Source organism: Stegodyphus dumicola, chromosome 5 (assembly GCF_044657685.1).
Source record: "Stegodyphus dumicola isolate Sdum_Otavi_A_Nest chromosome 5, ASM4465768v1".
Lineage (NCBI taxonomy): Eukaryota > Metazoa > Arthropoda > Arachnida > Araneae > Eresidae > Stegodyphus > Stegodyphus dumicola.
The window spans coordinates 12,088,336-12,103,363 of NC_140772.1; the positions used below are offsets into that span (position 1 = coordinate 12,088,336).

Sequence of the window (15,028 nt, forward strand, 5' to 3'; positions counted from 1 at the left end):
TCTAGCTGTGGCTAAGAATGGTATGAGAAAAGATGGGCTGTTTTATACAATCGCTTAAGGGGAAGACATACTGCTGGACACTATGTTTAAAGGTACCGCTCTGCTAGGTATTTGAATACAGTCTCTCTGGATACTATTATTTGAGACACAGCCGCAAGTTTCTAAGAAAACTCTGTGACCATTATATCTTTATAATTCAATTCTCTGTAGGAGTTGTGGCTCTTTAACATGCCCTCTAGTGATAGTAAGAATAGTTTAGAACTGATACCATAACCTGAATACCATCAGTAAAGACACTCTTAACTATCAAGAAGCCTGAGACTGGCCAACTATTCAAGACACTTATAACTATTGAGTGACCTCTATTTGAGAGTTGGCCAACAATTTGAGACACATATAACTATCAAGCATCCTTCAATTGAGACAGACCAACATCAAGCCTGCCAGTGATTCTTCATCTTAATACATAATCTTAAAAATTGTGATTTTAATTTCCAAACACAATTCTGTAAACAAATTTCATAAACTTAAAAATTGATTACTTTCACTTCTTAAAAAACTTTTTAACCTTTTAACAATCACTATGTACTTGTATTACATTTAATGCTCTTCAAATTATATATCATATCCGTTTAAAACTATTAGTTCTACCTATTTTGAACTATTGCCAAAATGTGTTTGTAATTTTAATTTTGGATACCAGTGTATTACACTTCGTTACATTAAAATTAGGTAATATTTTCACCTAGTTAGCTCTTATCTTAATGTAGGTAATATTTGGCACTGAAAGAATTCAAGTCTCTTAATTTACTCTTTACATTTTATTTCAGTTCAGAGAGGTTTTGGATAAAGGATAATTTGAACTATTCTCTTTTATGCAGTGGGAAATGTATTTCAGCAGATGGATGATGACAGCATGTTATGTGTGAATGTGAGGATGGTAAATGTGATCTTCAGATGCTTATTTTAAAACTACAGAATACATATAGAGGGGTAAAAAATCCGATGACTGTTGTAGGTTGAAATTTAATGATGTTTGCTTGCTCCCTCACTGCAAGTGTTTAAGACTATAAACCACTGATATCTACTTTATCCATCAATGATTATTAATGAGATATGGGAAAGATGTGTTTCACAGCATGTTGTTCCTTTACACTGAAGATCAAAATTTACATTATTAAAACTCATTTAACCACATATGGCTTTATATTAAAAACATTTATTTATTAAAATCTTAAAAAATAGAAACATTTTAAAGAAAAGAAAAGTTTATTAATATAAAAGCACATTGTTATATTTCAAGGGACAGGTGATCACAGAAATATACAAAAATAGATTATCACAGGACAAAAATGGATTATCACAGAAATAAGCAATATTATTGATCACAGAAATGTATAAAAAATTCCTGAGTTGTTTACATAGTACAAAAATATAAAACATCTTGGAACATTACACTCTGCCTTTATCATACAGCAGACTCTGTTGTAACCAGTCTGGCTGTAATTGGTCATATTTAAAGCTTTTTTTCGGTTGAAGCTATTGTATAGATATTTTTATTAATATAATTTATATTTATGTTAAACAAAATTAAACAGAAATAGTTACTGATTAAACATTTGATTGAATCTTCATATAAGATTCTACACATGTTTACAATAAATTAAGACAATTTGGATCAAATCAAATTTAATGCAAAAATTTTGTTGTAGATCACCAAGGCTGGAGAATGAAACTAAAATTATGAAAATTTCGAATCATTTCAAAATTAAACTTAAAACTGTGCATATTTTACTTGCACAAATTAATTTCATTAGCACCATTTAATTGTGTTGTTGAAAAATATTTTCATTGCTAAAACTAAAAGTTAAAAACCAGGAGATTCTGTGATGTACTGGGAGACCGGGAGATGAGTTGAAATATTGCGAGAATTGACAGCTATGCAATACTGTATTTATGAATAAATAATTAAAAGTTACTAATATAAAGTGTTATTAATATATTAACGGTTTAGCAAATATATTATTATTATTGGTTCATTCACACAATTCCTTTTTGTTTTACCTTGCAAAAATTAATATAGAGTTGAAAATGGCATGGATAACAAGTTTAAGGCAGGCAGATATATTGATGTTGATTTACAGATAAGAGAATTAATTAGAGTTTTAAAAACAGTAAACACAGTAAAAGTCTCTGATAATAAGAGATTTACAGCTACATAATATTAAAAGCACTGAACTGAACAATATCGTGGCAGTTTGCAGTGCCTTGAAGATGACTCGTGTTTTCTCTTAGATGAAGATGCCACTGATAAATCAAGTATACTGTACTTGTTCTCTAAAACTAATGATGAAAAATTAGGTTCATTTTGCCTGTCATCTGAAAATGAGTGCCGTGAAAAGGAAAAACCCTGAAAATACAAAAATCTGAAATTAATTTACAAAAATCTTGATTGCCTACAAATATTATGTGCAAATCGTAAAACAATTACTTACAGAAAATACATGTTTTTGACTGTCAGTTAGAGAACAGTCATCTGTAGCTATGTCTGGGACATCTGCAGCCATGTTTGTAAATTTATCAAATTGTGACACATCATCATCACTCAGCTAACTGGAAAAAATTAAAATCTGAATTATGATAATAATAATAAATACATTCAAAGAAAGTCATTCTCAATAAGATTATAAGATTCATTTACCTCAATACGATAAACATTCCATCTTTATTAACCCAAAACCATTTTATAAAGCTATACTTTTAGATGACCAAAGACTTTTGTAAAAAATAGAAACAAATCAATTATGCAGATTACTGTCAACACTAATTTTATTACTTAGTATTTTATTTTCAATTAAATCACCTATAGCAAAGAATATAAATCTGCAATTCAAAAAATTCATCAAACTTTTATCATGGCAACCACCTTTAAATGATAAATCCCATATAGGGAAAATATAGAAAAAATTGCCAAAAAAAATTTTTTCAGAGAAAGAATTGCCTGAAGAAAGTAGATAGTAATGAAATAAGTAGCATAAAACTTTAAAAAAGTGTTACACTTAAATACAAAACACTTAAAAAAATTTTTAAAAATTTAGAAAAATTTTAAAACGTGCTTTTATATTATGAACATTTATTTCATATTGCACAAAATGAAATTTATAGAGCTTGTCAATCACAGAAGAAGAAGAAATACATAACAGACAAAATATGGCATGTTAATCTAATCAAACTGAATGTTAAACTGTAGACTTGGACTGTAGGTGTGTTTTACTGTTCTATTCATTACGCACTAAGAATAAGATGACAAAATAGTTGAGTGAAATCACTCAAATTTTTTCCTAAAATAATTATTAATGTTGCATAGCTAAATGGGATTATAAACCAGTACACAATAAACAGATCATTTAAAGAAATAAAAATGAAATAAAATAAAGATTAATATCACTGATCTACAAATCCCCTTCTTTCCTGCTACAGAGATGAAATAAATTCTTTGTACAAAATCTCGCCTGAGTATGAATATGCATTTTATTTCTAAGCTTGGCTCTTGTTTAGAAGTTACAGCAAAATTCATGATAAATTATAACATTCATAATCAATGTTTTTCTCGAATTTCAAGAATTTGCCATAACTGAATAAAGAAGTGAAATAAGCCTTTTTTAAATTTAATTTTGCCTCCTAAACACAAATACGCTTCAAGTATTTTTATTTAAGTTTTAATAAAATTTAAAATCTAGTTTTCTTATTAAATATTTTTTGTAGGGGTGCATGAAAATGCAGTAAATGATGTCAAAACACTAATAAATCTTTGACGTTAAAATTTAAAGCTTTTAAACTTTCTTTGAGAGTAGTGATCAAGTGATTACTTTGGCCTTATTTTCTCAAATGTTGTCACATTACTGTGATATTACCAGATGCTCAACAGTATTTTCTTGTACACTCAGATTGTAATAAACACCCACCTTCTCTTCAGTTACACTAAAATGAGAGGTAATGTAAATTATTTTTCTTTTTACACTAAAATGAGAGGTAATGTCATTTTTTGCGATCAACAGCCTTAAATTAAAAAAGATCAGACACTATCACTTACATAACAAAATGCATGTAAGGAAAATATATATTTACTCTTGATTCTAGAAATAAATTTGAACAAAAGAAACAATATAACTTCCATATTCATTATAAGAAAACTTCGTAGCTAGACTTAAGATAATAAATGGTCTACTCTATATAATTAATTCTCGCCATTGACTAATAATGCAGCTACTAAAGAGGTCCTATATAATGATTCTACACAGCAATATGTATGAAAATCTGCAATGAAGTATAAATAAAGGAATTTGGGAAACTGAAAATGTACACTGATATCAAAATTATGCACTCTGTACAGTATAAAGTCCGTAATTCAGACGTCCATTATCCGGAATGATCTATAATCCAGATCTCAAAGCCACAAACTTACGTAATGCATTTACGCACGCGTGTTTAATGCGCACATCCACTACGCATGCGTGCTTCCGATAGTGAAGAAAGTGACAGAGAGGTTACTGAAAATGAAAAAATTTCGATTGACAAGTTAGTCAGAATTCTCGACACAGCAATTACAGGACTTGAAACAGTGGAATTTTGTAACTGAACAAGAAATTATGTCTGTTTATAGAACTAAAGAGAAAGTACTAGCACAAAAAAATGAAGCAACTTAAACAACTTACATTGAAAGAAATGAAGTAAACAAATAAATATTAAGCTTTTTTTTTTTTTTTTTTTTTTTTTTTTTTTTGTAAATTTTGATACCCTTTAGATCATAATTGCTCTTTATTTCATAAATTACGGTTTCATATTTTTAATTGTATAATTTCTGCATGCCACCTTACCAGATTTAAATTGATGATCTATAATCCGGAAAAACCCCTAATCCGGAATCGCTGAAGTCCTGATGAGTCCGGATTACGGACTTTGTACTGTATTTCGAATTTTATAAACATCTTTTCAATATATGAGGCACATCCAGAAAGTAAGTTTCCTGATGTTTTCCCCTTTAAAGTAAATGTAATTAGCTGTGTTAACTGTGCATGCGTAACAGATCTATGAGGTATCAATCAAATGCCAGTCGGTCGGATAGGTCCCACCTCATGCCCGTAGCATGGTAGCAGTGGTCCGAAATGGAAGCTCTTATTCCTTCTCCCACCACCTGAGAGGCTCAGTTGGTGATAAAGTTCTTGAATGCACAAAGCATTACACCAATTACAATTCATCGCCAGCTCTGTGAGGTCTATGGGCCGAACATTATGAGTAAGCAGATGGTGTGTAACTGGTGTAGGCAGTTTTTGGAAAATCGTCGAAGTGCCTATGATGAAGAACGCAGTGGGCGACCGTCCCTCATCAATGATGATCTTGTTGAGCTTGAGCGGCAGTGCGTGATGGAGAATTGTCACTTCCCGGTTACGGAGCTGAGCAGCCATTTTCCACAGATATCATGATCCTTGTTGCACGAGATTGTAGCTAAGCACCTGCTGTTCAAACAATTATGTGCCAGGTGGGTGCCAAAAAACCTGACACTTGAACACAAAATTGAACACTTAGGAGAAGCACTGACATTTCTGCAACGGTATCATGATGACGGCGACAAGTTCCTAGACATTTCAACAAGATCGTCACGGGCGATGAGACTTGAATTTCGCATTTCACCCCGGAAACCAAGCAGCAGTCAATGCACTGGCGGCACAGTGGATCTCCAGTCAGGAGGAAATTCAAACAGATGCTGTCGGAACAGAAAGTGATGTGCACAGTGTTCTGGGACAGGTAGGATATTCTGCTCATTGAGTTCCTTCCACATGGTGAAACAGTAAATGCTGACCGTTACTATGAAACACTGCGCAAATTGCGACGTGCCATTCAAAACAAGAGGCGTGGAATGCTTACTGCAGGTGTTGTGCTCCTCCATTACATTGCTCGTCCACATACAGAGCTCGACGCACAGCAGCTGTTTTTATGGAATTTTGCTGGGAGTTGTTTAATCATCCACCATACAGCCCTGATCTTGCTCCCAGCAATTTTCACATTTTCTTGCACCTCAAGAAATTCCTGTCCTATGGTCAGCATTTTGGCAACAACGAAGAGCTGAAGACATCTGTCACACACTGGTTCCATTCACAGACTACAGAGTTCTGCGACAGAGGGATACAAAAGTTGATCCTATGATAAGACAACTGTCTAAATTCTGGTGGTGACTTTGTTGAAAATAGCTGAAACATTGCTGTACTTGTTGCCAATAAATATGTTCCTGAAAGTGAGAGTTCTATTTTTTTTAAATAGGGAAACTTACTTTCTGGATGCCTACATAAAATTAGGCACAAAGAAAAAAAGATACTTGTAACTTTGTTATAAAGTGCACATAGGACAACGATTTGAATCAAATGAAAACTGTTGCCGAACAGAGCCATTTAGCACCGTTAATGTTATTTGATGTAACGCATTGTCTGTATCATAAGCCTGAGTAATTCTTGATAAGTCAGTTTAATTTTTGTATAAAATGATATAAGCTAACTGCTATTTATGAGTTTTTCAAGTGCATTTTGAAAAAAATAACTAACACTTGAGACTTTTCTTCAACAGAATAGTATGTAGTTGAGTATTTTCAAGTTTATGGGATCCTGGCATCAAGAAAAATGTGACTTAAATGGATAAGCACTGGCTGTGTAATGTGGTGAAAAATTATGGCAAGCAATTTAAGCTTTTTATATGTTATGTCTATAACTTGCATATGTTGATTAACTAAATAAAGAGTTATCTGTTCCTTCAAACTTCTGCTGGTTCTGCTGGAATGACTAGTTTGGTGAGATCTCTGCTAAATTTCACAGTTGATGGAGTATTGTAATTGAATATGATGTTTTTACTTTGATGTTTATGTCTGAAATCCCTTTCTTTCAAAATCTCACATAATCTAAATGTAGAAATTTGATATTTAAGTTGATAACAAATAAAATGACTCTTTATAATTTTATAGGAATCCTTCTTTTTTCTCCCCCGTTTATTTGGCTTTTCTACTTCGAATAGTAATTTTCGTGTGCTAAATTATTCGGAATTTTCCCATATCCAAATTTCGGCATTTTCCATGCTTTCCAGATAGTCGAGCTTTTACTGTAATGATGTATTATCAAAAAGTAACACTGTGTATATGTATTTTCTTGCTAGCTGGTCACAAACAATAAAATGCCAGGTATGGTTAGTTTGGCATATAATTTGGCAAACTCAGATTTATAAATCCTTTAGATCTTTTTGTAACTGTTACTTTTGTAATAAATGACCCTTGATAACATAATTTACCAGCACAAAACACCAACAAATAATCTGTATTTAAAAAGATAAACAATTTTTATGTTTTCCAGAATTTTGGCGGGAGCGGGGGAATTGCATCTTTACAGAAATTCGGCCAATTGATGACTTATCGTTTCTCAGTGTTATTTTGTAATGTGGTATTATTTATGACTGATTATTATTATGATGATATGATTATGGCCATTTGCATATGTTGTTTTAGATAGCAATGGCCATCATGAAAACCTAATTTTATTTGGTGTTTGTTTACACTACTGCACCATTTTCATAGGACTGCAACACTAGTGAAAATTTATTCTCACCATTGTCATTCTCCCACCCCAATATGTGTCCGGCTAATTAGAAAAGAGCCTGTATATTTTAGAATATGCAGGTCTTATAGATTTAAGCAAAGCTTACCACTGGTCGTTCAAAGGGAGGTTGCACTCTTTTGGCAAGAACATCATCCCAATTTACATGGCTGAAGAACTGATGGCGTTTGATCTCTTCAGTATCTTCAGGACCACTCCCAAGTCTCTTCATATATGGATGCTTAAGCAGCTAAAAATATAATACAGAAATACAAAAGTTTAAAATAACTTTTATCATTATGATGAAAGGGAATATTTTTAACATTCTGTAATATTTTTTTCTGGGTAAATACATCTGACACTATAATTAATCAACATATGTAAAATTAACAGCAAAATTTAGTCATTACAGCATGTATAATACACTTGTTTTATTATATAAGTTGAACCTTTTAAAATTTGTCATGCAAAACAAATTAATTAATAAATGTTGACTGAACAAGGACCAATTTTATTGAGGCAGTAATGATTAATAAAAAAGCAGATTATAAAATGAAAATATATTCTAAATATGATGTTCTTTGTGGCATTAGCTGCTTATTTTCAAAACAAACTTCATGAATATTCAATCATCAATAAAAATATTAACTCATGATTTCAGTTTCAGACTTCAATGAAATGGCTCCTAATAAATCTAAACTTATCACACTGTACAATATTCTTTTATTAATCCGCATCTGAATTACATTGTTTGATCAAATACAAATAACAGGGTTGCCACTGAAACAAAAGAATGAAATTTCTTGACTTTTCCAGGCTATCCACGTAATATGCATTGGCTGTGCTGAGGGCAAATTATTTATGGTACCACTTGAAAACGCAAACATTTGCCAGTTACTTAATATATATACTTTTAGACTTATATACATAATCCCTAAATAGGAGTTGTCTAATCCTCAGAAGATTGAGATTATAATCTGCCCATCGGGATTTAAAAATGTCTTTACTGCAGACATTTTGCAGCTAAAGGAAAAAAAATCTATTTAATGTTATTTTTAAATACATTCAAGTATTTTATATTTATTTACCAGCATCTTAAGTAAAAAAAATCTGATGTGTACACCACATGACTTCTTTGTACGGAATATTAAATTATACGCATTTTTTTCTTCAATTTCATTTAAATTGATTGGATTGAATTAAATCTACTTCGTCGACAGCGCATAAACCACAATAGAATAAATACACTCTTTAAAATTCACTATATTTGTTTACTATAACGACACTCTGAATGCACAAAATTTATATCATTTGAAGAATTATCTTATTGTTGCCACGTGTTCTATTCAAATACTATAATAAAGCTAGAACAATGTATGAAAGAAATTAAGCAAACAAAACAGAGAAAAAAAAAAAAAAACAGTTTTTCACAGACGATTTAGTATTTCTCATTCAATTAATTTAGTTCTCACTTCGCGACAAGGGAAAAATACATAAAAACTCAAAATATCTGTATTAAAAATTACGAAGTAAATCTTAAACACTTATTTCCTCGAAAAAATTCCAGAAAAGATTAAGCATGATTTAATTCGCAATAATAAATGAAGGCGTTATTTTTGTTGTTGCGAAGCTTAGTCTTTCTAGATTGGCAACAAATCTACAATTCTGCTGTTTCAAATGTAAACAAATATGTCCACCGTGTTGTTTAAAACTTAACCGCTCTTAAACAGCTTTAAAATTGTTGATAATTGTACAAATATTGCTTAAAGAATTACGAAAGGCATAAAAACCTTAACCGGAAGATAAGAACAACATAATTCAATCATTTTTAAAGCAAAAAATGTACAATTTACAAACATATAAGAGTAAAGAAACTGAGATTACCGAGCCGGGTAATAGAGTGGATATATATAAAAATATATTTATATACGTTTGGTGCTGCTGATTGCAACCAAAATACGAGGTGCATATCTACATGTTATAGCAGTACTATATACAAAATTTCAACGTTCTGAGGCTACTCGTTTTTGAGTTATGCGAGATACGTTCGTACAGACGCCACGAAAAATTCTCTTCAGAATTAATTTTAAAGGAGTTTTATAATTTTTTTTGAAGGAAAAGAGTATTTTATTCTGTCCTTACGTACAGATATGACGCAAAAACATCGTTAAATTGCATTCGATAGCGGTCAAAATGGATATTTTCGTTGAAATATGCTGCCTGAAACTTTTCGCGATTACAATACTTCCTTTTTACTTCGTACAAGGAAGTAAAAATGTGAACTAAATTTCGTGATGGCATGTCATATTACTGGTGAAATTAGTTTCACAAGTATGCAAGAGAAAATTGCCCGAAATTTAAAAGTATTACTAACTAATAATAAATAAATTTAGAGGGAAGAAGTCACATTAAATGGTACAAAGGGCATTATTATAAAGTTAATTACTTAAAGATTAAAAACTGAATTACAAAAATCGATGGTATTTCAGTGAATATATATATATGTGTGTAAAATATAAAAAATATGATGGCTTTGCTCTTTGGGAACCAGCAACCTTTAATTAACTTTCTGCAATTCAGCATCTTTTCTTTAGACCAGTACCTTCTAGAATTTGCTAGCCTATTACATAATCACTACTATAAATACTGAGTATGACAGACTGCTTCCTAATATTGCTGCTACAAGACTCTGCACTGCCCTATCCATCTTTCCTTCCTTTGTTAGAATTAGTGATGATGCATAAAGTTTAAATTCAATCATACTTAGTTAAAATCACTATAGATATGGAATTTAGAGAGTTTCATATAAAAGGAAAATGATTTGCTAATTGGATTAAATAAAAATGGATAATTAAAAGCTAAATCAATTTGAGTCGTCTTTGGATATCCATTACCACTCTTTAAAAAGCCATGTCTGAACTCTGATGCCAAGCTTCATGAGTACCAAAATATCACACATGTATATAGTAAACGGTTAGCCTAGATGACCGATGATTTTTTTATTTTATTTTTCTGCAAAATGACAAATAAGGATTTTGTTTTATATACGAGAATTGGGGGGAAGTGAATTTACTTTTACATTCAACATGCACTGCACATGGGAATCTCTGGATTTTCGAAGTTACTGGAAATCAAAGATACTGGAAACTCGCTTTGTCTTTCTTAAAGACAATCTGATTGGCTCTATGAAAATTGGCTACACGCCAGCTGTCCGAATGACGCACATGTGATACATGGTATGCCAAGAAAGATATCGTGTCCTGATGTGTCCCCAAAAAAGTGATTGACACGAAAATCACTTTTTTGGGGATCGCAGTATGAAATTCCCCGACATTTCCAGATTTTGACTAAAATATTTAAAGTTCCTGATTTTTTCCCTGACATTTTTGGCCAATTTTCGAATTCCCTGACTTTTTCCAGGTAGTGTAGCAACCCTGAAATAACGACAGACATTGTCAAATGATTAGTACAACCAGGTACAGGTAGAAGTGAGACAGGTACAGGTCTCCAAATTTTGAGGGAGAATTACCTAAGGGTAGTTCGAGGATCTTCATTCCCTGTTTCCCTAAAATCAGTCTTTCATGAGGGCTTTGAGCTTGTAGTGTATTTTGAGTGTTCCATTGCCACACATATAATATGCGCTGACAAATATCCACGCCTTGCACAGGATTTGAACCCAGGCTCGTCGATATAGCAATCTGCATCACTAAGCAATTTGCAATTTGAGTGGCAATTAATACATTCAGAAAGACAAATTCAATCATCTCCAAGTGGACATAACTATCAAAAGCATGCCTCTGAGCAAACACTTAATCACTTTCCAAAGCTGGCTGATAATTTCATCTGAAAATACAGATACTTTGTTGACCTCAACATTTGCTAATTCTTTTGATTTCAGGAAGGCCCACAGAGCAAAAGGAAGGAAGCTGGCAATAGCAGAATAAAGAAAAAGTCCAAACTCAATATATTAACGTAAATCCTCGACCATAATATTAGTGTAAATTCCAGACTGCAAAAGTTGAACCATGAACATGAAACATTAACTAGTAGTCTAACCATGAACATGATTTTAACAATTTACATTCAAGTTACTTTAAAACAATTTTTGAAATTAAACTTACTAACTATGGATTCACTCTTTTTAGATAATTCTACTAAAATTAATCTTAGGAGATAATATAATCAATATTTCTTTAGTAAATAAATTATTATTAACTTACTTTGCAGCTATTGCACAAGTAGTAGAATAACTTGATTTCGCACTAAGTGAATTTAAGATCATACAACATTATATATATACACTGAAGTGACAAAAGTCATGGGATACCTCCTAATATTTTGTGGGTCCTCCTTTTGCCCAGCGAAGTGCAGCAACTTGATGTGGCATGGACTCAACAAGTCCTTGGAAGTCCCCTGCAGGAATATTGAGCCATGCTGCCTATATAGATGCCCATAATTGTGAAAGTGTTGACGGTGCAGGGTTTTGGGCACAAACTGACCTCTCGATAATGTCCCACAAATGTTCGATGGGATTGATGTCGGGCGATCTAGGTGGCCAGATCATTCGCTGGAATTGACCAGAATGTTCTTCTAACCAATCGCGAACAATTGTAGCCCGGTGACATGGCGAACTGTCATCCATAAAAATCCCATCGTTGTTTGAGTACGTGAAGTCCATGAATGGTTGTAAGTGATCTCCAAGTAGCTGAAGGTATCCATTTCCAGTCAATGATTGGTTCAGTTGCACCAGAGGACCGAGTCCATGCCATGTAAAAACAGCCCAGACCATTATGCAACTACCACCAGCTTGAACAGTGCCTTGTTGACAACTTGGGTCCATGGCTTCGTGGAGTCTGCGCCACACTTGAACCCTACCATCAGCTCTTACCAACTGAAATCATGACTCATCTGATCAAGCCACAGTTTTCCATTCGTTTAGGGACCAACCGATATGCTCACAAGCCCACGAGAGTCGCTACAGGCGATGTCGTGCTGTCAGTAGTAAAGGCACTCGAGTAAAGGCACTTGGGCATAGCCCAAGGAAGACAAATTTCGCCGCAGTATCCTATCGGACACGTCCCTCGTACGTCCCACATTGATTTCTGCGGTTATTTGACGCAGTGCTGCTTGTCTGTTAACATTAACAACTCTACGCAGATGTTGCTGGTCTCGGTCGTTAAGTGCAGGTGGTCGGACACTGTGCTGTCCATGGTGGGATGTTATGCCTGAAATTAGATACTCTCGGCACACTCTTGACACTGTGGATCTCGGAATGTTGAATTCTCTAACGATATCCGAAATGGAATGACCCATGCATCTAGCTCCAACTACCATTCCACGTTCAAAGTCTGTTAATTCTCGTCATGCGCCCATAATCACGTCAAAGCCTCTTCACATGAATAACTTGAACACAAATGAAAGCCCTGCCAAAGCACTTCACATTTATACATTTTCTATGCGATACTACTGCCATCTGTATATTTGCATATTGCTATCCCATGACTTTTGTCACTTCAGTGTATATATATATATATATATGTAAGATAAAAGTATATGAATCAGAATTATAATATAACTATAAACATTAATTCTTCCTCTCTATTCTAAAATCATAATAACTTCTCTGCATTGCGTCATTTCTAGATCACTCTATAATTAAGAACTGAAACTGTCATTGTAAACCAAAACTTTTCTCTTCGCGTGCTTCCATCTTTCATAACTACGCACTTCAGCTTTTGCTTGCTACTGTGCTAAGATGTGATTTCGCTGGCTTGCTTTCTATCCCAACAATATCAAAAATGTAAATCTTCTGTGGAAAGGCACGACTAGAGTGCCGAGTGATTGTGGCCACAAATATCAATTGGAATTAAAACTGCCTTGACTGCCAAGTTCTCTAAATACTACGCAATCAAAATTCTTCTTCAATATGGGTCTAATCACGCATCTACAGTGTTCTGTCATTTCCTTTCCTTGTGCTTTTAATATGACAATTAAGCCGGTAAGGTTAGTTTCCTGCAGCCTGAAACCTCAATGGAAAATTTAATTCAGCTCTTCAAATCATCGTTTTGTGATAAATCCAAGATAATGTGAAAGAAGTGAATCATTGAATTTGTTTTTTCAGTGTTTAAAAAATAACAGATCATTCTTCTGCTGTGGTGCAAGTGCTTCAAAAAAAAAATAATCACGCGTAGTGTTTACAGATTGAAAGTGATCTCTCGATAAATTGAGAAGTTCGAATGCCTAGTAAAAAGGAATATTTAATTTGCTTCGCCGATCTCTACAATATTTAGAAAAAAAGTGCTTTAAATCATCAGTGAGTTACAGTTTAGGAATTCAGCATTACAGCGGGTTCAAGGTCGATCTGAGTTAGTGTTTGCAAGTATGTGCGACAGAAAATTATTTGCACTTCTGCTTTTTCAACAGCTCAAAAATTATTACATTCGTGTGAGCCTAGCTCAGGAACTAAATTATTTAATGTGCTGCAAATTCTATAGTTTTCATTTCAACATTGGTTAAAATTTCTGCAATTTGTTTTGAGAAAATCTAAAATTCTTGTTCATTAATTTTTCTAATTTTTCATAATTATGTGTGAGCAAATTAAGTAACTAATTTTAAGCTATTTAAATTATTCATAGGGAAGGATATTAAGATAAGTTTTTATGTTTTTGAAAATTTGTTGAGAATTTTGAATACGAATTTTATAATAATTCTAAAAATAAAGATGTTAAAAATAAGTGAAATTAATACAGATAAGTAATATGAAATTATGGTAAATGCATGTTAAAATTTATGGGTTATTGTGTGTTAAGTATAGTATGATGAGGGTGTACTGGTTCCTTCAACAGAGGCCTGTAATTATCTCTGTACAGTTGTTCCTTTTACCCTCTTCATGCAAGATAATGTTGGAGGGTCTCATTTTATGAATGCATGTAAATTTTTTATATTATTATTATTATTATATTTTTTATTATGGAATGTATTAATGCAGTTCTCAAAGGCCAGTTACCTTAATGCAAGGAACGGAGGCCTTTTCAAGTAACTGTCTAGGCACCCTGGGCCACCAGTGCATAGAACACACTGGTTAGCTCAAGAGGACAGCCCTATTGATGGATATGTTTGTTTAGAAGTATTGCGAGGCTTCCAGTTTGGTAAAATCGGGAATTGTAAATGAAAGATGATAACGGTGAAGCCATAATTTCTGAAGCTTACTCCTATTATTATATGGTATTAAAATGTAATTTATCAATATGAAAATTAATATCATGAATATTTATGTGCATTACATTTAATTATAAGTAATGATTATGTAAAAGTTTATTTTGTGATATTCTGTTATAACAAGAACCTTCCCTGAAGAATTATGATTATGTGAATTCTCAAACAAAAAGACTTTTGGA

The 15,028-nt window shown here is 32.8% G+C and overlaps 1 protein-coding gene and 1 long non-coding RNA gene across 4 annotated transcripts in view; one reads left to right on the forward strand and one right to left on the reverse strand.

Moving 5' to 3' along the window:
* LOC118201654 (uncharacterized) overlaps positions 1-2,410 on the forward strand; it is a 28,499-nt gene extending 26,089 nt beyond the window's left edge. The window contains exon 2 of the long non-coding RNA XR_015041083.1: positions 831-2,410. This is a non-coding gene — a long non-coding RNA (uncharacterized LOC118201654). The remainder of the gene's footprint in view (positions 1-830) is intronic.
* Positions 1,251-15,028, reverse strand: part of LOC118182676 (ribosomal protein S6 kinase beta-2-like) — an 80,937-nt gene continuing 67,159 nt past the window's right edge. For 2 of the 3 annotated variants that reach the window (XM_085816451.1, XM_085816452.1), the window contains 3 exons: positions 7,741-7,881; positions 2,496-2,609; positions 1,251-2,410 (listed from right to left, as the gene is read on the reverse strand). In XM_085816451.1, the coding sequence (XP_085672577.1) occupies positions 2,225-2,410; positions 2,496-2,609; positions 7,741-7,881 (441 nt within the window). In that variant the 3' untranslated portion in view covers positions 1,251-2,224. Of the gene's footprint in view, positions 2,411-2,495; positions 2,614-7,740; positions 7,882-15,028 lie in introns of all 3 variants that reach the window. The other variant, XR_015041080.1, reaches the window with a different exon arrangement.